Source organism: Colossoma macropomum, unplaced genomic scaffold (assembly GCF_904425465.1).
Source record: "Colossoma macropomum unplaced genomic scaffold, Colossoma_macropomum, whole genome shotgun sequence".
Classification (NCBI taxonomy): domain Eukaryota; kingdom Metazoa; phylum Chordata; class Actinopteri; order Characiformes; family Serrasalmidae; genus Colossoma; species Colossoma macropomum.
The window spans coordinates 10166148-10193779 of NW_023494791.1; the positions used below are offsets into that span (position 1 = coordinate 10166148).

Consider the following 27632-nt stretch of genomic DNA (forward strand, 5'->3'; position numbering starts at 1 on the left):
CATCACATTTAGAATGATTATATACTTCCAAACAACAATGAAGTTCATAAGGGAAAACATACAATATTGTGTTTTTATAATGTTTTCAATTTAATAAAGGTCAAACAGAATTTACTGCTTTCTGTTTTTATTGGCATTTCACATACTGTGCCAGCTTCTTTAAATCTGATTTGTACTATTTTAAATGTCATAGAAATTCTTTGTAATTCATTTTTTTAAACCACTTGAAAATGCCAGATGCCTTTTAAATTGTCTAAATGCTTCTTAACAAATGGACTAATAGAAATTAATCAGAATTCTGGTTATATTATTTGTGCATTAATTTTAACAACTCTTTTCACATTTACACATGGCACTGAATAAAAACAAACATGTGGGTGTGTGTCTGACCCCTCTGTGCTGTAGCGCTGCGGTGGTCTGGAGGAGGGGTAGATGGTGTCTTTCGGATGAGTGGCCCCTTCCATGTGCAGCCAGGCGGGGGGTGGGGTGGACAGCGGCCCCCAGTAACTGTCCTCACTGACCGAGCTCAGCAAGACCTCAGCAAGCTTCCTCGATACTCCCTGCACAATGACAGTGCGTATGTGTAAGAGAAAGGATAGGCCTCGTTTAAAGAAGAAAAGTATGCCTGTGTTTTCTATTATTGGAATCACTGTTTGACCCAATGACTTCTCACCTTCCGAAAGCTACGAGAGCCACGACTCTCCACCACTCTCATAACCCGACGCAACTGGTGAGTCCCCTGAGCCAAATGACTGACACATACACACAGACGGGAAGATTGAAAAGAGAGCGATATGAGGACAGAACAGGTTAAAATAGAACACTTCTCTAGTGAGTACAGAAGGAAAAGCTGAAAATAGCACCGATGACTTCAGTGTCTGATGTCAAGACAGGCCCTGTTGTGAAAGCTATGAATGAATCAGGGTTGAAATATTGATAAAGAGAAAAACTAGAGAGCTTTAACACTCTCTGGTGTCTCGCTGCGGTACAGCAAGCAACACACATGGCCAACTTAAGCCCTTTCAATGCCTTTAAAAGAGGAGCACTGACACCTGCTGGACAATATGAGACTATCCCAGGTCTAAGTGGAATGGCCATATTGGTTTAATTTTTTGGGTGACAATGCTTTGACCAGGCATGTCAAACTGGGGACCTTCCAGGCCAAAGTGCTGTGGAGATTAGTGTTTACCCTCATCTAACACTCTGGACTCAGTTCATGAAGGCCTTGCTAATTAGCTGATGAGCTGAATCAGGTGTGTTTAACGAGGCAGTGTGCTGAAGTCTGCAGTGTTTTGGCCCACCAGGACTGGAGCTTGACAAATGTGGCTTAGACCAAATTGGAGGGCCAGAATTGTTCAGCAAAAAAATCAAATTTTTATGTCTCAAATAGTCTTGCTTATGTAGTTGACAAAAACCATAAAAGAGCAGTAGCAGCCACCCAAATCTTGTGTGTTCTTTTGTCCATTTATATAGACAACAGTGTGTATTACAGTGTCAGAAACTACAAGCAAGTCTACTTAAAGGAATAATACAGCAATAAATGATATGTACGCAATTTTCTACTCATCCTACACGTAATCAATCAGCCAAGACATGTCTGGTGTCCAAAATTTGCTTTTTCAGTTTATAACTGAAGCTGTGAGGCTAACATTGCTAACAGGCTAGAACTCAGTAGTCACTCAGATGGCCCAAACTGTTTCCATAAAAATAGATTATCAAATGTTCTTTCATCAAGCTCTAAATTAGATTTGCACAGACTTGCTGATGTGGTTTAGGACACAGTATGACTTACTGTCAACTACAAAAATTAACAAAACCTCACAGTGAAGCTGAATGCTGTGGGTAGCCTTTTAAGACACAGGGTCTGTATTCACAAACCACCTTAGGAGTAGGAGTGCTGATCTAAAATCAGTTTTGTGACAATGAACATTACAAATATGGAGGAATCTGATCCAAGATCGATCCTCTAATTTACAACTGCTTTGTGAATACCAGCCCTGGCGTTGTATGAAATAGCTACCCATAGCTGTGAAGTTTTGTTCATTTTTAAATTATGTTAATTATAATTATGGTCTAATTTCTATGCACACTAAGACCTCTTGTGTCCTAAGACATTTTGACTAGTCTGTGCAACCTTATTTAAGATCTGGATGCTGTTTGAGCAAGATGAGAGAGGTTTTGGTCATGTATTTTTATGGAATGGATCTCGGCTGTTTTAGTTCCAGCATTGTCAGTGATGTTAGCCTTGCAGCTCCAGTTCTAAACAAATTAAGCAAATTTGGTCTCCAAACATCTCTCAGCTGATTAACTACATCTTGTGTAAGCAAACAATTGTGTACACTTGATTTTTTTGCTGCACTATTCCTTTAAAAGCTTTAAACTTTAAAGTGTGGCAGTTGTGTGACGGTTTATATACATGCAGTTTGCATAAATGCTAATTGGTGGACATATGTTTCCACTACTTGTTATAAGCATTAGCCTTGCCGCTCCAAACTATTCCTGCAGTGGTCACTAACCCTTCTCCTGGAGATGTACTATCCCCAAAATGTGGTTCCAACCTACATCTGACATGGTGCCCACCCTACTTTAATCTAACTCTAATGCATCTGATCCAGCCCATCAACAACTCCTGAACTATACTCTCCATGACGATAGGTCTCCAGGACCAGGGGTGGTAACTTCTGCTTTAAAGCATAGTAAGTTCAACCTGCCTAATGGTGCTGACAGTGAACACACTCACCCTTTGTGCAGTAGGCACAGGTATGCGCTCTGGAGAGCAGCCTGCAGGAAGTAGCCTGGGTCCACTTCTACTGGAGGAGATGACATGCTGCTTTTGGCTGTCTTGGCGCTTGGTGTGCTAACAGTCTATCACAGCAGCGAAACACAGAAATGCACTTAAAATAAATTTAACAAAAAATTACACAGAAGCCTCAACAACCAAATATAACATCACATATTTCAGTTTTTATTTGGTCCAGTCTTTTTTCCCTTTAATAGCTCCCATTCTTTTCGTGCTTTTTCCTTTAGTTTTTCAAAAAAATCTACAAGGATATTTTCTGTTTTTCATGATCTAAAAAAGCCCAAATACAAATTTAGGCTCATTAAACCATAAAATCTACTTTCACATGTTCAGTTTCAATACTGTAGTGTAAATGTTCTTCCTTTTCTTAGTAAAGGCTTCTCCACAGCTACACATCCTTTCAGACCCATAGTATTGAGTTGTCTTCTCAGAGTGGAAGGATGGACAGAAACATTTTTTTTTAGGTTTTTTCAGATCAAAAGCAAAAGCTTCTCCTCTCTCTCAAAGATAAAAGCTTTAAGTACTATTTATCTGACAGTGATAGTTTTGGAGGTATACTCCAGTTTTAGAAACTCTACGTTCCCCTTCTTAGCCACTCTGTTACTAGTTCACACGCCCCTTATGTGCTGATCAGGTGTGCTAAAGTAGAAGAATCACAGAGCATGGAGTGCCCTGGGGTTGGGAATCATTGCCCTAAATGAAATAAATAAATAGACAAACGAACAAAAAACTAATAAAAACTGAAGAATTTGGAGCAAATGTTGGAGAACGGATTCAGCGAATGTAATGGACGCACACAAAATTTGTAAAACACACACAGACCTTGTCTAGCTCTTGCAGGTAGAGCAGTGCAGTATCACAGGCCCGGAGATAACAGGACAAACACTCCTCCTCCCTCTCAGAGAGACGAACGCGTGAAGCAGCAGACACGGTCTGATGGTCCAGAGACAGACCTACACAGAACAAACACAGAATGCTGACACAGCATGCATCTACCACTGGAACTGATTATATCATTATGTATTCAGTAGAAAAGGAATGTGAAAACAAATGGGAGAAGTACAGACAAAGAGATAGAGTAACTATAATTGAGAGAGAAAGATAAGAAGTCTGACAAGATATGCCCTTTAACATTTGCATAACAATTGATAGGACTTTCCCACATCCTTCTAACCCAGGGACAGAGGGAGTCCAGACCTCCAGCAGATCTCTGGCATGGGAAGTTGCTGAAGTCATTAATACACAAATAAATCTGCAGTGGACCTCCTAGGCAGCAGGAAGGGAGGAGGAGAGCAGACGCCAGCCGTAATCAAATAAGGGAACAACCGCCAATACAGTGCAGACCACATGACAAACAGATAATTCAGCCGCACTTCCCCTCCATACCTCCTCTGCGTACCAGAGGCTATAAAACTGAGCACCAGAAACACCAGAAAGACCATCCACATGTTAGCGTCATAGGCAGTCTTGCAGCTCTTCACCACAGCTGGGAATAAAATATCCACCCACTCAAAGTTAGAATAAGATCTATTAGATAAAAAAGGGGAGCTACATTACTGATAAAAGCATATAGTTCCTCTGTACAGCCTACAGCACAACTTCCCAAAGTGGAGTGAGCGAGACTGTTTTATTTGCCTTGCCAGAAAGTTGCCCTAACTCCCTCATCCAATTAAAGAACAAATGCGTTTTGATACAATATCTTTTTTTAACTTATCATTTATATTGTGCCATTTAGTTTTGATGTACTTTTAAAATATTTTGTGTGAATTTCGAAAACAAAACAAAACAAAATAATATAATATATGAATCTATGCAATTGTCAATGACCACAATGCAGATTTTAAGAACATATGGTGTTGTCAAATTGGGTAGATTTCCACCAATTTGGGTGTTTTTTTGGGAAAAAAAGTTCTTTGGCAAATAGACAAAATTGATGCTGATTTTCCATGATTTTGGCGAGTTTTAAAATATCTATATAAAATTTATAACTTGCACTATATAATGATAAATAGCTGACATCTGAATGTCTTCCTACACCCAGTCATTCACAAAAACAATGATATACTTCATTCACTCCTGCTCAAAAGAGAGGCATTGCCATACCTAGCTGCAGCCTGCAGCCCACCTGAAGTCGCAACATCATTCTATGATCGACGTCATGTCCGGGTCTAAGCAGAATTCTCTAATATGTTTCTAATATGGCCATGATGCAGACTACAGAATGACACACAACTTCTGAGGGCTACTGCAGTCTCAATTTCAACACTAGTGAATGCTAACCTACTTAAGAATGCTAACTTGCACATGGTAGAAAATTAAGGATAATAAACGACAGTGACAACAGAAAACCGACAGACTCACTGGTCAGCCTAGCCAATCAGTGCACAAGAAGAGAAACAAAAGTAACCAAAGTAAGCAAACAACACTCTTAAGGCTAACAAGTTACTAGCAGCTCAACAGAGTGCAATGTGAACTAGCTATGTGATTTAACTTGATTTGCAACCCACCGATCTTTATTTGTACACTCTCATACAGAAATCTGATATATGGACACGTGCACATATATCATAAAGGGTCAGGCATGGATTTATAAATACATGGACATGTATTATATGTACATATAGTACCAACTGATATATATCTGATACATATGGCTTATACAAATACGTAAATAATTTTTTCAAGTAGGAGATCAAGATGAAACACACGGGCAACATACATGCAAAGAAAAACCTTATATTATATAACATGCAACTAGCATTTGGCTGCTGTCGGGACAAATCCTCATATCTCCAAAATGATAACTGTTTACGAGAAGGAAAAAACATGCTTCACTTTTAATGTAAGTCAATGGAACCAGAATTTTGGGCCATTTCTTTTGGTAAATTTAACATGAAATTTACATACAACGTAAAGAGCAACAGGAATTTTCAAATTATGTCAAAAACTGAGAAATGACAAAAAAGGGGATATGAGGTTTTGTTCTGACAGCAGCCATATCAGAGTAATATATGCTATCCATATAGGAACAGTGTTTTATCATATATTATTTAATATATATTTGTTACACATCTATGTTTATATATACCGATATATGATTGAATTATATGTCTCATATTTGAAAACGGCCAATTTCAAAAAAGTTGGCATATATATCACATATATGTCCGTATGTGACTAATATAAGTTTATATAAGTATAAGGGAAATTCATATATGGTAATATATATATCATATATATGTTCTTCAGAATCATTACACTTTTAACTTCCAAGATAAAAAGCTTGTACACTCCTGGCCTACAGCTACAGCGAGGACTTCATTTCCACAGAAAGATCTGAGTAAATCTAACTCATGCTGAGCGGCATCTGCTAAACCTACTGCTAGAGGACAGCTAACTAGCCTTGGCCAGAAGCTTCAGTGAAAATCTGGTTCCATGCCTCAACGTTGCCAGAGACACTATATGAGCAGATTACTCTAGTAACGATTTGGAGCTTGCGTTTTCATTGTCATGTGGCGATGACTGATACCTACCAGCAGCAAGTAGCCAGACACATGACACCACACTAGGAGAGCTTATAGTCATTACTCAGTAAGGTCATCAGTCTGGAAGTGCGTGCTGTTGTTTATTGGCTCAGGGGGCTCCAGACCACCAAGACCCGGCTGGTTTTGTAAGGTAAACCTCAGTCAATTGCTGGTTCTGGTTGCACGTACAGACAATACCACATGAGAGGATACAGAAAAAACGTCCTCATTGTGAATGAGGAACAGAACAGTTCCTTTTATTGAAGTACTCATTTACCAAATGCAGTTGCAGGCCACTGTGTGTGTACGCAGATAGAAGTGGGATAGAGAAGTCATCTGGCTATACACACAATTACAAGTGACCCGTGATAAACGTTCAAGTCACCTTCTCTTTAAAGGAACCCAGATCATGGAAAACCAAATTTTCTTCACTTTTTAAGAAAAAAGAGATTGATGTAGAATGTAAACATAGTTGAAGTTTCAAAATGAGCCATTCACTTGCCAGTCCATACAGTCCATATATGAAAACTAAGCTGTAAAAACAACCTGTTTTGAATTCTGTGTTTCTGTGATGTCACAAAAGCAATTCATTTACATATATATTTTCCACCTATTCAGCCCAAAGCCATCAAGCCTCACCTTACATATACATGTAAAAATGAATTAACAAAGAATTAATACATTATTATAGATATGAATCTTAGAAGGGGACCTCAAGGAAAGTGCAGGATATGGGCCCTTTAAATCTAAGATTCTGGGTAAACTATATATGGCTTCTTTTCTACAGACAGTGACGCCAGTCTCTATATTTTTAGCCATTCCTTCCTGTTCTCAGGGCTGTCCATTTTATTTTTGAGTAGTGATGTGAAGACAAAGCACATACACTTACACACAAACACACCCATGTGGAAGTTAATCACCACAAGACATTTTCATCTCAAATGTCCTGTCCTGTGGTGGTAAAAGGTCCATCTCCCATTCTGAATCCAGTGTGAGCATATCTGAGGCAGGCGTTAATCTGCGGAATGGAACAGCTCCAGAACCTCTGGAGAAACCTGCTCCACTGCATTTAAACAGCCCAAGCTGAGGAGTTTCAGGGACATATATGGAAATGTTGTTTCAGACTTATGAAAACTCCTACATAACGCTACAAACCCTCTGGTCATCCAAGTTTAGCCAGTCGAGGAGCAGCTAAACCGTCGACTCTGTTTATAAGAGTACTTTGCTGATTGGGAACTCTGCCATTTTGCGGACCTAATTAGTGCAAGATGGAATACCTCAGCAGCGCTGCCAAGTATCATCCCATCCAAACTGTGCTCCATTTTCTTTAATCACAAATACTACTGGTGGCAACTTGGATCAGGGCTTCTTTAAACATGCTCTGTGGACGGTGCCGTGATGTATGAGATGGCACAAGTACAAATAATCAAACACAACATGTAGCATTTCACTCATGAGTAGCTATGTGTTATTACACTTTATTAAAGGACTCTTATCCTACATTTTTCTTGTATTTTACAGTTTTGCTCCAGGTCCACTTATAACATTTTATGGTTCTATGTCCAAAAATGGTCATAATTAATTTTTACATGACCATTTTAAAGAACAAAGATTACTGTTGCGCTCCATAAAACATATAAAGTAGGTTACTGTAGGTGCATAAAAGCAAAAAAAAATCAGCAGTGCACCAGCAGTACATTTCTGTCATGCCTCCCTCCAGCCAGACTGAGACTACAGCCAACATGGCCACCTCAGAATACATTTCCAAGAACTCCTCGCTCTGTCGTGTGACTCAGGACTCTAACCAATCCACCTGTCATCGCTCAGCTTCTCCAGACTACTGATCATCCACACCTGTTCTTTGTTTCACCTGTTTGTTAGTTTAGTATATAAGCCCGGGTTTCAGCTTAGGTTTCTTGCGAAGTATCGCCACACTGTGTGCATACTGAGCGTTTCTCCTGGGACTGGTTTCCCGTGTATGATCCATTTTCTGTTTATGACTTTGATTCTGTCTGTACCTTTTAGCTCTGTGTTGATTTTCTGGCTTTTGATTTTCTGCTTTGGTTTATCGACTGTGATTTTGGACAACCCCTTTGGCATTAAAGATCTTAACCCAAGCCTCTGCTGCGAGTATCTGACTCCATCTGCCACTGGTACAATTTCCCACTCCTTTTTTTATACCATTTTCCAACCTCTTTTTAACCCTCAGAACTAAACAGGCTGATTATGTTACTGTGCCTGTCAATGACTTTTGACTGGCCACCATGTATTATGTGGTACTCAAAAGGCAGTTCAAGTTAACTTAAGTGTGAATAGGTGGAGCTAAACAGCCATAGGCTGAATAGGCTGGTCCTCGTGACATCACAGAAACAATTAATCCATTACGGGTTTTTCCAGTATGGTTTCCATATATGGACCATACGGACTGGGTAGTGAACGGTACGCGTTAAAATTTAATCCTTTTTACATGTCATTTCAAAAAGCAAAGCAAAGTTGGTTTTCCATGACATGACTCCTTAATCCTGTGATCTATCACTGCGGTAGGATTCCGTCTGACAGTGTTAGCAAAACCCGAGCCCTAAGTGCAAACTCATGAGTCATTTCTAAGTGATTTGTACCTTTGATGACGAAGGCCTCTGCCAGCAGGCGCAGATGGTAAACGGGCTGTTCATCGCGTGTGAATTCTTCAATGCCAGCTCGGGCACACATTCCCTGGGCGTCCCGGTAGCAACCCTGTACATAGTGTACTTTGGCCAGCAGGAGAAGAGCCTCATTCAGGTAATGTGGCTGTGAAGAAACAGACAAAGCATTGGACCAAGAGTGCCCGATTCTAGTCTTAGACTGTCGGAGTACAGCACAGTTTATATACTCCCTATTTATATGCTCAAGCATGAACTACCTACAGAGGTGAACTGTGTATGTTTGGATTAAGGATTTCCAGGACTGGAGCTGGACACTACTACTGTAGACAGTAGGGATGCACTAATATGGGGATTATGGGCTGATGCCAACATACAATGTTTTCCAAGTGCATATCTGCCAGATGAAGATACATAAACATTTATAAAATGTAGAAATCGTGACTAATCTCCTTGGATTAGCATTACAGAAAAATATAATATTTATTTCTGTAGGGTTGCAAATGCAGCAAAATGAACAAAAAGCAGATATTTCAGCACAGCAGCCGAGCGCCATCACCACGATTGGAAAACTCATGATTCTTGGATGATGTTTACTCACCTAAAAGGATGTTCCATTGATTTTTCAACATTTCTGCATATTTAAATGATTAAGACATAAACAAAGTCATTCAGAGTGGTTTGATGTGAAATGCTCTGTTCTAGAAGAACGTACCAACAAATAGTTCACAGCGGTAGTGATAAGAACCAGACGTCTGAACTATTTTTTCAGATTTTCCACTTTTTAAGAAGACACATGAAGGATCGCTGGTGGTGAATAAAACGGTTATATCCTCATTGTATATGTTGTGATCCCTGCTTCCAGTCACTACCACTGTAAAGAAATCAGAATCAGCACTTTTACCTATAATGAACCATTTCATTTCAAAACACTGAACTTTGTTTACATCTCAATGATTAAAGTATGCAGACATTTTCAAAAAGAACATCCCTTTAAACCAAATCTTGTCCCCAAGGGGCCGGTGTGGCAGCAGGTTTTCAATCCAACAAAGCAGGGGTCACCTGATCAGCAGTTTAAAGACTGAAACCAACTGATTAAACAAGTGGAATCAGGTGTGCTCCAGCTTGTTTTGAATGAAAAAAGACTACCACATACTGCTCAAGAAGCATTTTATACAATTTTTTTTGACTCATATAGAATCAATGAAATAAAACATATTTTTTCTGAATTATGTTTGGTATCCACAAACTAACTCTTTACGATCTCGTGTTCTGGCTAAAGGACACAACGTGAAATAACGTCTGCTTGTTGCGTCTAGTGTGCAGTAGCCTTAAGATCCTGTATAAAGGCCCATATTTCAGTTCCTCACTCTCATAACTACTTGATGTAAATATTCATTTCATACTAGTTACCAAATTATTCACAGTAGTCACTAAATAATAAGTATTAAGAATATTAACTGAACGATAGGCTTGAGATTCAAAGGGTTTAAGAACGATGCTCAAGCAGAGGCTTTACAAACCAAATTCAGTTGCCACAGCAGTAGCTGTTTGCTGCTTTAAAAAGCCTTCATGTGACTTGAACTAATGACACTAATGACACAAGTACGACCTGAGAGGTGGCCAAAAAACAACTTTAAGTGTGATTCACTACCACATTTCATGAAGCCTGCAATAAATGTTGTCCCACTGGTATGCTGTCCCAGTGAACAATGTCAGGGAATACATCTGAAGAGTGGCGAGCGTTTAAAGTTAAATGAAGATTGTTGAGTGAAACTTTGTTCATTTCAGAGATAGAAAGCAAGCATTATAACTGTAGTTAATATGTAATAACTGTAACTGTAATTGCACTCTGACAGTGTATGCCAGAGTATCAGAAATTCACACTACATGATCAGCACAAAGACAGTGTTGTCTGCAGCTCACCAGCACTTTAAGGACAAGGTAAGTTGGTGAGTAAAATACTGATTGAGTAAGTGCTAAATCATGTACATGTGAATCTAGCACAGCAGGTCTGTCTCTACTTTTAGCCCTACTCTGTACTTTTTATTCTTACAGCCAGAGTTCAAATTGTGGCAGAGGCTTTGGGGGGTCCCCTGGTGACTATGAGGTGACCTATATGCTGGTGGATACTATTTTCACAATATATTTTTGTTCAATTTATCTCTGTAGTTTTTTTACTAGTATTACTAGGCAGGAGTCTTTTTACTTTATATCTGTATCAATATAAATTCTTTTTACACATAGAATCAGACAAGGAGACACAACAAGCAGGTCTAACAGCCTTTCTTTTCTCCGTTAATTTTTTAAAATATATTATTTAGGCAGATTTAGTCAAAAAAAATCTGATAATATGTTGGTTGTTGTGCAAAATATCATATATGGTACTGCATAATGCCATAGGCTAGTGTTATTCATTGCATGTCGACTAGCAATGCATTGATACCATTTTTTTAGACTGAGTATGAGTACATGTTTTTAGTACTTGCCAATACCTGAACCATAATGATTACCCTACTTAGAATTGAGAAATTGTTAGTGTAAATGAGTGCAATGCTTTTTAACAGTTAAACCCATTAAAATCTACCTGATTAGTTAGCTATGTTACATTAGCTATCTTTGAGGAGCATTGCAGTTAAGAAGAACCTTCTGTACAGCTGTAAGTAAAGTATGTTTCATAGTTTTGATTCCATGTTTCTCAACTGTCTTGTTCAACAACACTCTCTATAGGATGATGACAGCAGGAATCACATCTGAAGCTAAAGCATCTGAAGAGCTCTCGTTTTGAGTTTTACATCTTTTGATTGGCTGCTTGAACTATAGTTGAATGTCCTTTAAGTCTAGCCAATGTGTGATTTTAGATATCTTGTTATCGGGTGACATTCCCACGGTACGTTTGAATCAACTGTTGTATATGGACAAAGCCTACAATTAATATGCTCACACTGTATCAAAACATTTGGTCTAATTGGCACGCTACATGAAGCACAGCCTCTACAGACAGCTCTGCTTATGAACAATTATCAATAAAAGTGTTCAATTCATGCAGTGTGTCCAAGTACTGCAAACACGTTGAAATATTGAGCAGCAGCAGCTTTGCTAACTTGTGCCAGACTATGCTCTGAAACTAAAAGCAGGCTATGATGTACATACGTAGGACAAATGGTCTCTCTTCAGCCCTTTTTTATAAAACAATTGTAAAAATTGACATATTAACGTTTATACCTTGCAATTCTATTGTCAAACAGAGTAAAGCTGGCATATTCTGTACCACAAATGCCGACTTATTTGCTTCCGTTTTGCTAGCCTATGTGTGTTCACCCATCTAGAGGAAGTGGTTGTGATTGTGTTTTGACTAATAACTTTGTGTCCAACCGCAACAGCATCATCAACACTTCGGTATACAAGCAGACCCTCATTCACTGCCAACAAGGTATCAGGTGATAGTGGATGATGGTATCAGTGTATTTTTATGAGTAAATGAGCATGGAATTGGGTCGATACCTGATATCTGTATCAATACATCCCAACTGCTGACTTAAGGTCAGCAATACCTAAAGTTTCTCAGCAGTTGGAGATTTTCTTGAGCTTTAAGCTTCTCCAGTTTTAGACTTAAGCAACACGTCTTTGTGCATTACACTGTACGGTTATATTAAGACTTTGGGCTGGGCAAGTTTGCAGTTTACCCAAGGGGAGGAATCTAATGTTGAACACAATGAAAACTAGTGTTCAACAGCCACCTTGTGTGAGGTCATTCATTTTGCCAGTTAATGTTAATTTTATTCAAGGAAATAAAACAGGACCCCTCCCTCCCAACCAATTTCAATTTTGCCTCTTATGGGATGTCTGGGAAAGTGAGGCTGCCGTATAGATGGTTCAAAGTACAACGGTTTTGCTTGTGGGAGCGGCAGCAGTGTACACCATTAATATGTGCATTGGGGTCAATCACAGGCAATAAAAAAGGCTGGGGTGTGGAAGGGATGGGCAGCTGGCTTGATGGTTTAGGTCTACTGTTAGGTAGAAGTATGGTCAACAGATTGTTTCCAAACAGATTCTGATCAATACACCACATAGGCTTTTATTCTTACAAAGAAAAGGTGCCCAGAAGGGTCCTTTAGAGCAATGCCATGGAAGAACTTTGTGTTCCTTAAACCTCCACATAATATAAAGGTTCTACACCAAAGCTTTTCCTAAAACTATACATCCAATACATCCAAGCCAACAACAATTAAGTTTAATATTTATTTATAAGAGAGTGATTTGTTTAACGTTTAGTTTTTGACCCATTTGATCCACGTTTGGGGAAAAAAAGATTTCATATCTTGTTCCCTTAGACATACGAACAGAAACGAGACGCACCTCCAGACGTCCTCTGCTCAGGAGGCTGTTGAGGTGGGCTTTGGCTTTGGCTAGTTTGGGCTGAGTTTGGTCAGACAGGGGCGTGGAGTTTTTCAGTAAAGTCACATTCTCCAGCAGACACTCCTCCAACAGAGCCTCAGCCAACAGCAATGTCCCATAGTCATCTTAACATGCCAGAGAGAGAGAAACAGTGAGAGAGACACGTGCAGTCTTAATCATTATGCTTCACTGAATTAAAAGGTGAAAATGGACAATCAGTCTCTATTCAAAATAACATCTTATACATACCTTAAAATAATAAGAGAGGAGTGTGTGCAAAGCGGCAATAATATAACATCACACTTACTTTATTTTCATGAAACACAATATGAATCACTGTATTTATTTTTCTGAGGTTTGTGAACAAGTTGGAATAAAATGCACCAGCAAAGCCGAACCACTTTTAAAAAAGGTTACAAGCAAACACCTGGTAAAACTAGATTAATAAATTAAGTTAATGACATTATGGGCTCACATTCAATCAGCTACTTTCTTAATATAGTCAGCTCCATAGTTTTGGCATTTTGGGGAGAAATGTGTAACTGCATGCAACATGCAGAAAAACATTTTGTAACGCCGGTTGAGCTTCGGACCCCTTCTCTAAGCGAATGAATCTGACAACAGTGAGCACACTGAAAGAGCATTCAAAGAGAACTCAGTCAAAACCTGGTGAGGAACGTGCCTTCTGATGATGTGAGTGAATTATCTACTATTGTCATCATATCTTCATCATTATAATGTTGATTTTGCATTTACATCTAATTAAACTTCGAGCCAGACCTTCTTTTTGACTGTGCATGTGGCATCAATATGTATGGTTCAAAAACTCCCGCAGAATCTGGTCTATCTGAATCTATGCGTCTGACTTTCAAATGACTATTTCAGGCTTTACAGGGAGACTCGCAACAGCACAAGGATAGACATTTTATCATGCTTATTTCCCCAGACTCAATAAAGTAACTTTTAAAAAAAATGTATTTTATTTTTTTAAATATTGCATAGTGCAACTTTAAAAACAAAGACATATTTCATGACAATTTTTATCCATGTTTACCAAGGGTGCCAATAATCACGGCATTGACTATGTAGTATATGCATTTACGATACACTAGTTGTTGTTTGCAAGCTCTCTATAATTGGTCTAAATCTGCCTTTTTAATGATACATCAATTGTTGCAGAAGCAGCGTTTTTCAGAAAAAAAAATATAGTGATGTAATTTATCATGAGAACAATTTCATCACCTCACCTCTAGGAGAGGTTTAAACGTTTTTTTAGTGTTGCTAGTGTTTCTATTTTTCTTGTTTACAGTGTTCCTTGTTTTCCTGTTTCACTGTTTCTAGTTAGTTCTTAGTTTTGACTTTGCCTGCTAGTCCCTCTGGTTTTCTGAGTATTGATTATCCCATATTAACCCTATCTGCCCGAGCCCTGACCTCTGCTATAAACTTTGAGCATGATTACTAGAAAAAGCCCAAAAAACTGACATTGGTACATGCCTTTACATTCACACACCAAAAAAGGTAAAATCCATTTAGTAATGTTTTTGATGTCTATTCACGCATTATTTTTCTAGACACTTGACATGAAACAGTACCTCCCTGTAATACAATGACATTTCAACAAGATAACCTGTTACACCTCTGCTATTTAGAGCTCTGTGTGGTCAACATCTGTGAGCATTTCAACATATCCAAGCCAAGAAAGCTAATTCCTGGGAGCTCTTGGGAGCGGATCTGGAATCAGAGAGATCTCGCAGAGAGATCAAGAGATGTTTGGCTACCTGCTTATGGTCATGCTGAACCTTATCACCTCTGATAGGAAACGCACTGGTCATCAGACTGCTATGCTTTTTTGAAGATAGCCGAGACCGAGATAGAACGGTAATGTTCTAATGGTGCTTAATGGCTTCGGTTGTGTTTGCGTTGGCATAAAAATGAGCTTGAACCAGAAGGCTCTGTAAAACGTTCTTTTTCCTTTCTTAGGTCTTTTGTATACACATTGCAGATGAAGTGTTTCCTGTTTGGTCCGAGCTTTCGCACTCCTCCTCTGAACTCCGCCTCGTCTGGAGGAGCAGACACCTCCGTGTGTTGTGCGTCAAGTTAATATCCACCATCTTGCACATTTTTCCATCTGTTACTTGACAGGCATAAAGAGCCAAATGTCTTGTTACTGATCTATAGCTACACAGAATAGCAGTGCAGCAATGGGAGTAGGTGTTCTCAATAGCCAGGCAGAGAAGTCTTGTGTACTGAGCCTCTTGAGTCAAACAGAAACAAAAAAAAGATTGTTCTTCAAGGGTTCTTCATTAAAGAAGATGGTACAACATAGAACCATGAACACTCAAAGAACCCTTTTCATGATTAAAGGGGATCCTTGCATCGTGAAAGCGTTCTTCAGATTGATAGAGAGGGTATTTTTGTTCTACATAGCACCAAAAAGGGTTCTTCTATTGTAACAAGCTTGACATCGTAACAATAGAAGAACCCTATTTGGTGCTATATAGAACCATATACAGCACATTTTCCATCAATCTGAAGAACAATTTCACTGTGCAAAGAACCATTTGATCATGCAAAGCGTTCTTTGAGTGTTAATGGTTCTACACAGAACCCTTTTTGAAAAGAGTTTCACTATTGTTTTAAGCCAAAGAACGCTTTTTGGTACTACACAGAATCCTCTTTGCTAAGAGTGTACCTCATTGGTCCCACAAAGGAACATAGACCGGAACTACGCCCTGTCCGAGAGCAGCTCAGCTTCACAAGCACTGCCTGGAACAGAAGGGATTTCAGTGTCTTGTTCAAGTGCAACCTGGAATACCTCAGCTGTGCAGGGATTTGAACCCACAAGCCATGGATGTCTGGCTCATCTCTCTGTGCTAAGGTTCAGTCCCACTCTGAGGGCTCTGGTGTGGACATAGTTGGCTGTTAGGGTTGCACCAGACTGTTTCAACACAGGCTTTTGAAATACTGATATTGCAGAACGCTTCAAGTTCCAAATCAGGCCTTCTTCCAATCAGTGTCTTTGACTGTGTGCTGCGAGCCTCTTGACCAATCACAGTTCCAGATGAGTGTTACCATCTAAAGAATTTAAATGCCTCTAAAAGTTCCCTCACAGAAAGTTACTACATGAAACGGTTATGAGTGCACTGCCTGATGCCGAAAACACTGTTTTATGATCATTTTAAGAAAACATTTTGGCCCTAAAATGTATTTTTAAAAAATATTCATAGAGGAGAAGTACATGTAGAGTCCTTGTTTCATTAGAAACAGTTTCATTACATGAAACAAGGTTTCTGCAGTCAAAAGTAATAAATCAAAATATGTTGCTATATTTCATATTGCAATATACAGCATATCCGAAATCATCGGAATTGTGATTTTTGGTATGTTTTTAGTTATTGTTTTATTTTTACTATTCTGTTTTTATTTATTTTAATATTGTCAAACTATGGTTTTACATCTTTTATGTCTTTATTTATTTCGCTAATTATATGTTTTATTTACCTTTATTTTATCTTGTTTATTAAGTTACTATATACTTGTAATTTTAATGGTTTATTGATTTAACCTTCTTAATTTACTACAATGATTATTATTACTTTTTAGCATTTATTATGTTTTTACTACTTAACTTCTCATCCCTGATCTCTGTATTGGCCTCAGCTACACTGTAAATGAGGGTCTCCCTCAATGTACTCCGAGTTTAAATAAAGATTGATTGAATAGTCATGATGTAGTCATGTAATCACATTATTAGTATTTTGTCTGTATGGCTGTAAACCTAAAGCAAGTCAGATTACGCACAGTAAATGACTTACAACTTCCCAAATGCACTGGAAAGCAACTACAATAAAATGAAAAATGAGCATGCTTTCTTTGTCTTTTGGAATAACATATTAATGACTAAACATGCTTATTTGGTCAATATTTGTGACAATGCATAAAAAAATGCTGTAACTGCTGCATACACTAATGACTGTGTTTATAACTGCAAAGCAAAGTTATTTGTTTTAGGCATAAGCACAGATATTTAGCTGTGATATTGTTTTTGTCAAAATAACCCTGCTTCGTGTTTATGCTGAGAATATGAAAACAAGCTCATTTGTTTAAATCATGTTTTGAAACTTTGGGGACACCTAAAGTTTCAAAAAGTGCTTTCAACAAATGAGCGTGTTTTCATTTTGATTATGGCTGGAAATGTACGAGAACATCACAGCAGTATTGCAGTGGGTCAGGAGACGCATCTTGAGGCAAAATCTTGTGTACTGTGGCCTTTCCACTTTCAGAAACTTTGTATTGTTTGGATTAACAACAGGTTCCACACTGCTGAGGGTAGTCACTTGACCCTTATTTACTTTAGCAGGGCTGGTGGTTTCTGTGTGTGTGTGTGTGTGTGTGTGAACATTTCAGGAGTGTGTTCAGCACCCTGTCATGTGTCTGGCAGATCAATCTGCTAACGACACACCGTACCTAAAGCAAAAGTCACCAGTTTAAGCCATTATGTCATTCACGAGTGACAAACAGCCGGCTAGTGCAATGTTGACAACTCAAACTTATGTGTAATCAGACTGACAAGTGGGAGCAGCCGCCTGTGACAGGAGTACAAAGTTCACACGTTAACACCATCCATTCCAGGGGAGTGAAGAGTGAAAAGGCACAGCAGCAGCAGTGCTGACAGAGCGTACATGTAAACTCACCTTGTTCATGCAGCCGAGCTGCTGCCAGCTGCTCCAGCAGAGGTGGGATCTTATCCCACTGGCACTCAGCACGGCAGCGCTCAATCTCCGCCTCCAGTCGGTACTGAGAGAAAGAAATCCTGGACGACATCCCGGCTATGTCTCTGTGTCCGTAGTCTCCTGACACCAGTGGAGTGACTGCACACTGCCAGGAGGGAGGGAGAGAGAGAGAGAGAGAGAGAGAGAGAGAGAGAGAGAGAGAGAGCACTGAGCATGTGCACACTGCTGGATGCAGCTGTACAAAACTTCAAGGCACTGCTGGTTTTCAGAGTTGTTTGATGACTCAGTGGTGGATTGTGACTCCTGCTGGTTGTAGCCTAAACTCTGAGAAACATGAGCCCCTTCGAGAGGTCGATAAAAATGTCATACAGGATAAACAGCCTTTTTCATTATCTTATAAATGAAGCATTGAGGCATCATGTGTTCCATTATTTACATTTCTAACTCACCCTAATGATATTTTTTATGTGACAATAAAAATGAATGGATACTTTTAATATTTATATATACTTTTTGTAATTTTTTGAAAGCAAAGCCATCGGTCATGTTCATTCTCATAAAATATTCCGAAATTCTACTAATATCATGATTAGCATAAACAATATTTTAAAACATATACAGCTCATTCTTTAACAAAGCGGGTAAGCATTATAATTTATGGTGGGGCAAACTAGGAAAAACGAGCAAAGAAACAAAGAAAGGAACTACAAGAGACTATGTAAGAGGTCTAATGTCCTTCCTATTAAAGGGCCCACATCACAGAAAATTAAGTTCCCTCACTTTTTTTTAAATAAAGGAGTTTGAAGTAATATGTAAACATTATTAAACTTTCTAAATGCACCATTCACTAACCGGTCAGCACACTAGGCTGCAAAACAGCTTGTTTTTTCAGATTTACCACTATTTCACATTATCAGCATTATATGTAAAAGTTCAAAAGGGAGGTATAGGTTCACTGGTCACTTTGGATAATAAATAAAATAGCTATATTTGTGAATATTGTAACTCCACCACCACTGTAAATCTGAGTTGGTAAGATTCTCCACTTCACATCTGACCACACTGAATGACTTTGTACTGTTTACATCTTGTGTCGAATTATGTAGAAATTTTGATAAATCAGTGAAATTGCCCTTTAAGGGAAAAATTAAATAGAAGAAAATGCAGGATATGGGCCCTTTAAAGATAAATGAAATATAGGTCTGGGAATGCTGAAGGAAAGCCAGATTGCCACAGTGTGTCCTTACGGACAAGCTTTCCATTGGTTTGTTAACTAGCTCAATTACAGGGCTTACAGTAATTACATTAACAGCGCAGGAGAACAGCAGAGCTCAGGGAGCACCACACCGCCAGAACACAGAGGGAACACTGCTATGACTGGATGTGGTAACTTTGTGTCTCTTTTAAAACACCTACAAACGTCTGCTTACAAAAAAAACTGAATTCCCTCTGGACTGTAAAACACACGGTGTAGTGTCCGACTCTCCATCATGAGGGGCCACAAAACTTTTTTTTTTTGAAAGCAAAGCCATCAGTCATGTTCATCCTCATAAGATATTCCAATATTCTGCTAATATAACGATTAGCATAAACAATATTTTTAAAATATACAGCTCATTCTTTAAAAAAGCAGGTAAGCATTATAATTTATGGTGGGGCAAACTAGGAAAAACGAGCAAAGAAACATAGAAAGGAACTACTAGACAAGGTCTAATGTCCTTCCTATTAAAGGGCCCATATCACAGTTCCTTCACTTTACTTCACTAAATAAAGGAGTTTGAAGTAATATGTAAACATTATTAAACTTTCTAACCATTCACTAACCGGTCTATACATTCAGACTCACTAATGTGATATTAGCGCCATCTTATGGACAAACGGAGAACAATTTCTTTCTTGAATTTCAAACATTTCACAGCTTTATAAGACTGCAAAATGGGTCACAACTGAGTTTTCAATTATATTTCGATATATATCTAGACAGCCTAATGTGGTAAAAGAATAAATACAGGTATATTTAATACGAATAGCAGTACAGACTAAAATAAAGGTAATTTGGGCTGAATTGTTAGACCAAACAGCTCAAACTACTTTATTATTCATGACCACAAAACACAACGCAGAACTAACGTTAGCTACATTAGAGGCCAATAACACCAGACTACGGTTAGGTCAGCTAACACAACACTATGTCAGACTACAGCCTACAAGTTTCTACTGCAGTGCACAGAAACACTGTAAACTGAACCTCCAGCCGCCGGAAAATAGATTTCGCAGTCTCATTTTCTTTGCAAAGGTTCGCCATTTGGTCGAGTGGACAGGTTACTGACCGACTGAATCTACAGTGGACATGACTGAGGAGAATATTAGCAGGTACACAAGCAGTCCTCCCTCACTTTCCCACAGCCCGGATTATGAAGCTCCGGGAGGACTGAGCTCAGGCTTTAGTGACGCAGGATCAACAGCCAATCACATTTGAGCTGTGGTATCCAATCAAACATCCAATCAAATGTTTGCGCGTGCATAAACGTTATCAACATACAATCAAACAGTACACAGCATCAAATGCAAATCAAGAAAAAATAACGCAGCAGTGCAGACATACATTAATAAATATGCAAGACTTCATACACGTTATTACATAAATACATTTATCAATGCTTTTACAGTTTTAATGGCTTTTTATTTTAAAACAGGCCTGAATTAATTCAATAAAATGTTCCATCTTATTTCCAAAGACAACACAAATGACCTTTTGCCTGGGAATTTACATTCAAACACCAAATAATGCATATTTCCATAATAAACAATCATTTTCATCAGTGTAATAAATAATATAGGAATCGAGGCTTTGACAACACTTTTCACTTATCGACATTTAGCGAACTGCGTGAGAAAATAACAGCAGCCAACTTAGGAAGCTAAAGCCACTCACCTGTTTATGTACATGTGAAAAAGCAGTGGCAAGCTCAGGGCCATCCAGCAGGTTGTTGGGAATTATGCAAATAAGGGAATAACAGTCTCTGAGAGTTTACCGCAATAAGGTACAAGTTGTGACAAAGTCATCTTTACATTTTATAAAATTGTTTTTAGCTGGGCAGATTTAATGAATAAGTTGTTTAGCTGTTGGATCACCAGCATTCAGTCAGAGTTTGGTTCTCTGATTAGCGACTTTCAATCAGAACTATGATTTTTTACACTCGATCAGAATTTAGCAGCGCGTTACCAACAACCAATCACATTTCAGTATCCGCGTTACCAACAGCCAATCACATTTCAGTATCCGCCTTACCAACAGCCAATCGCTTTTCAGTATCTACGTTATCAACGGCCAATCACATCAAAGATTTTATATTCAGACCAATCACATTTTAATTGTCGCAAAACCAACAACCAATCACATTTTAGCTGTTGTATTTAGACCAGCCAATCACAATTTAGTATCCGCTTTACCAACAGCCAATCACATTTCGCTGTCATTGTCGCTTTACCGACAGCCAATCACATTTCAGTATCCGCATTACCAACAGCCAATCGCATTTCAGTATCTGCTTTACCAACAGCCAATCACATCAAAGTTTTTATATTCAGACCAATCACACTGTAGTTGTCGCTACACCGACAGCCAATCACGTTTTAGTTGTCGTATTGAGAACAGCCAATCACATTTCGCTGTCGTGTCAATAGGGTGAAAGGCCGCTACGGCGAGCGAAGTGGGCCAGAAGTGACTGAGTCCCTGCTGGAGTTTGTTGTCTGCGGTTCTGTTTGAGGGAACAACAACAACAACAACAACATCCCGTATAAATCGAAATTCAGAGCAGGTGAGGAGACCCGAGCTGCCGCTGCCGCTGCGGACAAGAACGAAACAACAGAATGATGTGGAGCAGAAAAGCCTGAAAGGAAACTAAACTAATGATGCTAATGATGTAATGGATAGCAGGGCTGAAGTTGCTCTGCAGTGACTGAGTTAATCTGAACCACAACACACTGTTTAATTTAAGAAAACACGGTGAAGTGGTTTAAAGGACCGGCTGAGGTTCGGTTGTGAAAGACTGATTTTACTGTCGCTCTGTGCTGCTGTCTGTCTGTCTGTCTGTCTCTCTCTGTCGAGCTGCAATGTGTTTCTCTTTTGTTGGAGATGTTATTTTATCCTGTCTGTCATTGTTTATAACATTTCCACACGTTAGACCTGCTGAGGCTCCAGAATGTAACTTAACTGCTGCACCATTTTAAGGTCGAACGGGGAAATTAGAAGAAGAAGAGCCGAAACTTAGAGAACATGCAGAACCAGTGAGTCTTGTTCTAATTTCCCCGTTCCACCTTAAATGATGTCCGCTGTACCAAACCTCAAACCTGCCCAAACTGCTTTTCAGCAGCTGAGCGGAACAAGATTGTGTTCCTCACACTTTCGACTTTATTTGTCACGTTAGGATGTTTTATATTGATTTTTGATTTTTGTTTATTTTCCCAAACCGCAAAACTCATGCAGTATATACATGTAAGAGCTGTGATTTGATTAATAAAATCACTGAAATCACTGCATCAGATATCAGTTCACAACCTGTCACTGATACACCAATCTGGATCTGTATGTTTCCTTTGAAGATCCTAAAGGGGAATTCCACCGTATTCTCAAAAGTTCCACATAATTCAGCTTTTAAGATGTAAAAGTCTTTCAGTGGTTTGATGTGAAATGATTGACTGTAAAGAAACTTTTACTGTTATTTTTCTTTACAGTGATAGAAACCAGGGGCTCTGATGTCTACAATGCAAATATACCCATTTTATTTACTTTCCAAAATGTCCAGTTTTTGTTGCACTGTTAATAGTCGTACAAATTGACAAAACAAGTTTTGTTTAGGTACCGTTTTACCTCTCTGCTATGGATGGATGTTTTTGTTTTTTTTTAAATGTATGCTTTAGGCCAAAATTTTATCTCAAAACTATCAGAAAACAACGTCTCAGGTGTTAGACAGTGTATTTTTGAGGTAGCTTACAGAGGCATCCAACACTTCAGATGTCTGGCTTCTGTCACCACCATTGTGAACAGTTCTCAATCTGTAAGTTAGTCTAGAAAAGAAAATTTCACAGCAAACCACTCTGAATGAGTTTGGTAACACCATAGTAACTTGAATTATGCATAAATGTTAAAAAAAATCAGTGGAATTCCCATTTAATGCTAGCATTTCTTTTCTCAGCACTGTATAATGCGGTATAGAGGAAGGCTTGGGCAGCCCAGGATATGGGGCTGGTTACTGCTGTTGTCCTGCTGCCTGCTTGGTGTCCAGTCACACGGGGGCCAGCATGAGCAAGCTGGGTCACCACAAGCAGGAGAAGCCTACCCTCCCATCACCCGCCTGGACAGGAACATGGTCCAGGACAAAGAGTGAGTACACTGAATGGCATTTCCTTTGTCTCTAATGTGATTCAGCTAACTAACTTAACTGAAACTGAAACTGTATGCGAGTGTGTTTTAGAGCACGACCAGAAGTCTTTAATCTCATGCTGTGTTTGTTCTTCATGTCCCATGTATTCTGTTTGGAAAGAAAACTGAACTTTGATACCTTTCCAAATGCACCTGCTGCCAAATACGAAATCTAAAGATAGCCTCAAAGGGGAATTCCACCAGATTTTCAAAATTTTTTGCATTAATCAATTGTTAAGATGTGAGCAAAGAAATCGAGAATGAGTTGAGGTGAAATGCTGCATTATAGAGAAACATATCAGCTCAGTATTGTTCACAGTGGTAGTGATAGGAACCAGACATCTGAACAATTTAATGCCTCTAAAAGTTACCTCCCATAAAGCTATTGCATGAAGTTGTTGTGAATATGCTGCTGATTTTAGCTTAAACATATTTTTAAAAGCCACTGATGGTAGAGAGGTGCATGCAGGACACCAAGAGGCAAAATAATACCCCAAAGAAATTTTTTTTTTCTTCAGATTTACCACTATTTTGCTGTTATCAATATTATATATAAAAACTCAGAAGACGTGTAAGTGGTTTTGGATAGTAAATAAAGTGGCTTTTTATTACATTACATTTATTGTTCTATTGTTATATTGTAATCCCTGGTTCATATCACCACTGTAGAGAAAGTTGGTAAGGTTCTCTACAGTGAACCCTTCCACATCAAACCAACTTTGTTCACATCTCCACTATTGAATTATGCATAAAATTGTTATTCCCCTTTAACAGTACACCTAGGCCTATATTTACCAAACAACTCAGAGTAGGATCACTGTTCTGAGAGCAGTTTTCAGCAGTTGTGTCATTCTGTTTACATGCGTTCTGTTATGTAAATTCATAAACCGATGCCGATGCTCTCCCTTCAAGCCACATCATGGAACATTTGGAAGGGGTCATTGAGAAGCCAGAGGCAGACATGACCCCACAAGAACTGCAGCTTCATTATTTCAAAATGCATGACTACGATGGCAACAACCTGCTGGATGGGCTTGAGCTTGCCACTGCCATTACACATGTACATAAAGAGGTGGGTGGCTTCATATCATTTAGCTGATCTAGGTTTGGAGACCTTTTAATCAGGTAAAGCGATGCATCAGTTATTGCGGATACAAGCTGCTAAACTTGACAAATGAAATTCTTATGTTGTTATTTTGTCCTATTCTTATATTTGTTTTAGATTGAATGAGCCCATTATGTGATAATAATAATGTTGCCTGATTACTTAATTATACTGTGGCACATTTCATTTCAGAAGTGTTTGTCAACATGTTTGTATCATTAATGGCATCCTGAAAGGGAGTGTGACTTGAAAGTGAGGAACAGCCTGGAAAAGCGAGTATGAATCAATAAGAGTAAACACATTTTCATAGACTAGTTCTCTTTTTGTGCCTTATACCAAGCACTGAAAGGTATCGAGAGTTCATAGGTTCAGCAGATACATCAATCGTGGGACGCATAATATGATGAAACATGGGATGCATAAAAGAAGAGGAAAGGGAGAGAGGGACAGAAATAAACAACGAGAGGGGAAAAAAACAACCTTCAAACATTATAATTAAAGTTATATAACGAGTGGCATATGATTTCACTTTTAAACATGACTCATGTCTGTTGATGCGTCATTTTTGGTTTGCAGGAAAAAGGCGAGAACAGCCAGCCAATGAAAGAGGAAGAGCTCATCCGCCTCATCGATGAGGTCCTCAGAGATGATGACAAAAACAACGACGGTTACATCGACTATGCCGAGTTCGCGAGGTCCCTCGAATAAAGCGCAGAGTGCCTACTGCCTTACTGTGAGATCCGTTTACCTCTGATTTACGAATGGAATACTGTCAGTTATTTGTGCTTATGCGTTTCACATTTGCAAGCCTGCACTGTTGCTCAGATCGAGCCCTGGAGGCCCACAGACTTGCACGGGTTAGTCTTTCACCTGTCCCAACTCATGCACTTGAGCTCATGAAGCACTTCATAGTGATCCAACAGTAAACTGTGCGAGGGTGTGATCCTCCAGGCCTGAATCTGAGCAGCCTGGGGCTACCTACTGTCCATACTTCAGCCCATCAGTATCAAGACTGATTGGGAAGAAATGATACGGGTTGTATTGTGACACACGTGTGTGTGTGTGTGTGTTAAAGACACAGTGCATTGCAGTCAGTACAATGTTTTTGTAACATCAAGTATACCCTTTTTGTCGCCCCCTAATGCATAAACTGCCAAACATGTCTGCCTGTAAACAAACATCCTTCATTATATTGCTGTAGTGTGTTTTGCAGCAATGTTCTCATGTAAAACAATAGGAAAATTTGGCATCTGTGGTTGACAAAGATATGATTCTGCCTTACAGAGAACTTGTTGATGTAGGTAGAAAGTTACTCATTTTACCAGCTTGGTTTAAGATCAGTTTATACATTCCTGGAATTTGTCTAGTGTTTGACTTTCGGTATAAGATGCTGATTATAGATGGACCCATGTGGGTAACTTCTGCCTATTTTCAGTATACTGTTAACTGTGTATTGTGCCTAAGAGAGTTCACTGTTCTGATAAAGTCCTCATGTTTTATCCTGACTTCACTGTGGTTAACCACTGGCTGACATTGGTTAAGTGTTCTCTGTTTGATGTATGCTTGGTTATCATACTTATCACATTTCTCAGCTGAGTGCTAATCTGGGATCAGCACTTGTCTTTGGTTTGAGGCCCTTGATAAGTGTATACATGTTCTAACTAAATTTGCCTACCCTGGTGGTCTGGGCATTGTGTCCCACACCAGTCAAGAGGAGTCTTTCTCAGTCTTGGTGCTGCTGCATGCTGAAGTGATTATTTACACTGCAAAAAGATATCTTGGAAAGAGAAATACTCTTAAATATAGGCAATAAATCTAATGATTCTCATTATGAGACTGGTGTAAGTATGTTGTAAGGTCATTCAACCTGTTTTTAAACATTTTTACTTATGTAAAGTGAAATTTGTCTTACAACACTCGCAGGTAATTGTGTTTGAAACAACTGCTTAAAGGAAATAAGTTGAATAATCTTGTAATGTTCTTAGAACAATCTCATATTGATGTATATTATATGTATTGCCTGCATTTATGCTTTCACTTGCTACGATGTACCAACTTTTTGCATATCGTCTAATGCATCAGACCCTAAGATTAGGCTTGTGAGAGCACTGAGAACTTGTGTAGCTCAGCAGATTCCCAGAACTAGGACTAGGAAATGTGAACACAGGATTTTACCCTCTAATAATGACCAGCTATGGGTGATGAAGGGACATTTTATAGGCTGCTTGATCTTTCATTTTCATCAGAGGTCGAATGTAGGCCAAGACTGTCATTGTTCAGTTGTTACCTGATCTAAGCTTGACTTGCTGAAAACACAGGCTAATTTATTTCTAATTATTTGTCATTTCATGTTAAATATGAAAGATTTGTATTTAATAATGTACATGTCTTATCATTTTTGAAATCTAGTTATCTATGAACCCATATATTCTTCTTACAGATTCCTAATGTAAAGGAAGCCCTGTGAGGCTCATCTGTTAAAACAGGACATTCAGAATGTAAACCGGACTCTGTAAAGATGTTGTGTATTCACAGTGTGATGCTCATGGATTTGTGGATGAAGTAAAAATATAAATGGATTATTTTTGTGTTAGAAAAGTATAGCAATAATTTAGAGAACATCTTGTGTTTTGCAAACTGTAATAAAAAGTTGAAAAAAGGTTTGACTTTGTTTTATGAAACAGAAGGAATTACATTTGAAAGCAAAGTACCGACACCAATTTTAAAATATCACAGCTGTTTGTAGGCTGCATGCATGTAATATCACCAACATGTGGGAAACACACTTAAGAAGTCTTCTTAAGTAGACTGTTCACAATCAAATCAGCTCATAAGGCCCAGATAAACTAAAAACAGCGGGATGGCTGAGGCACATTTATGGGCTGCCAGGCTGCTTTTGAAGCCTCTCGTTCAGTATGTGCACCAAGTTGAAGTGGCACAAATCAGATTTTTTGCCTAAATGTGAAAAATGATCAGGGGCCTCATTTATGTTCATCTGCACAAATCCA

The 27632-nt window shown here is 38.8% G+C and overlaps 2 protein-coding genes across 9 annotated transcripts in view; one reads left to right on the plus strand and one right to left on the minus strand.

Moving 5' to 3' along the window:
- Positions 1–21096, minus strand: part of ttc7a (tetratricopeptide repeat domain 7A) — a 66515-nt gene extending 45419 nt beyond the window's left edge. For 3 of the 7 annotated variants that reach the window (XM_036573818.1, XM_036573817.1, XM_036573820.1), the window contains exons 1-8: positions 20425–20496; positions 18056–18239; positions 13323–13486; positions 8943–9111; positions 3623–3753; positions 2741–2865; positions 674–752; positions 391–560 (exon numbers count right to left, since the gene is read on the minus strand). In XM_036573818.1, the coding sequence (XP_036429711.1) occupies positions 391–560; positions 674–752; positions 2741–2865; positions 3623–3753; positions 8943–9111; positions 13323–13486; positions 18056–18185 (968 nt within the window). In that variant the 5' untranslated portion in view covers positions 18186–18239; positions 20425–20496. Of the gene's footprint in view, positions 1–390; positions 561–673; positions 753–2740; positions 2866–3622; positions 3754–8942; positions 9112–9678; positions 9838–13322; positions 13487–18055; positions 18240–20342; positions 20497–21029 lie in introns of those variants that run through there. The other 4 variants (XM_036573821.1, XM_036573822.1, XM_036573824.1 and 1 more) reach the window with 4 other exon arrangements.
- Positions 21097–21790: 694 nt separating this feature from the next.
- On the plus strand, positions 21791–27284 carry mcfd2 (multiple coagulation factor deficiency 2, ER cargo receptor complex subunit). 2 transcript variants are annotated; one of them, XM_036573826.1, is made up of 5 exons: positions 21791–21915; positions 23293–23480; positions 24432–24591; positions 25201–25357; positions 27065–27284. In XM_036573826.1, the coding sequence occupies exons 2-4, from the start codon at positions 23302–23304 to the stop codon at positions 25330–25332; spliced, it is 471 nt and encodes a 156-aa protein (XP_036429719.1). In that variant the 5' UTR covers positions 21791–21915; positions 23293–23301; the 3' UTR covers positions 25333–25357; positions 27065–27284. The 2 variants fall into 2 exon arrangements, with proteins under 2 accessions (XP_036429719.1, XP_036429718.1); XM_036573825.1 differs by having other exon boundaries at positions 25201–27284.
- The last annotated feature ends 348 nt before the right edge of the window (positions 27285–27632 follow it).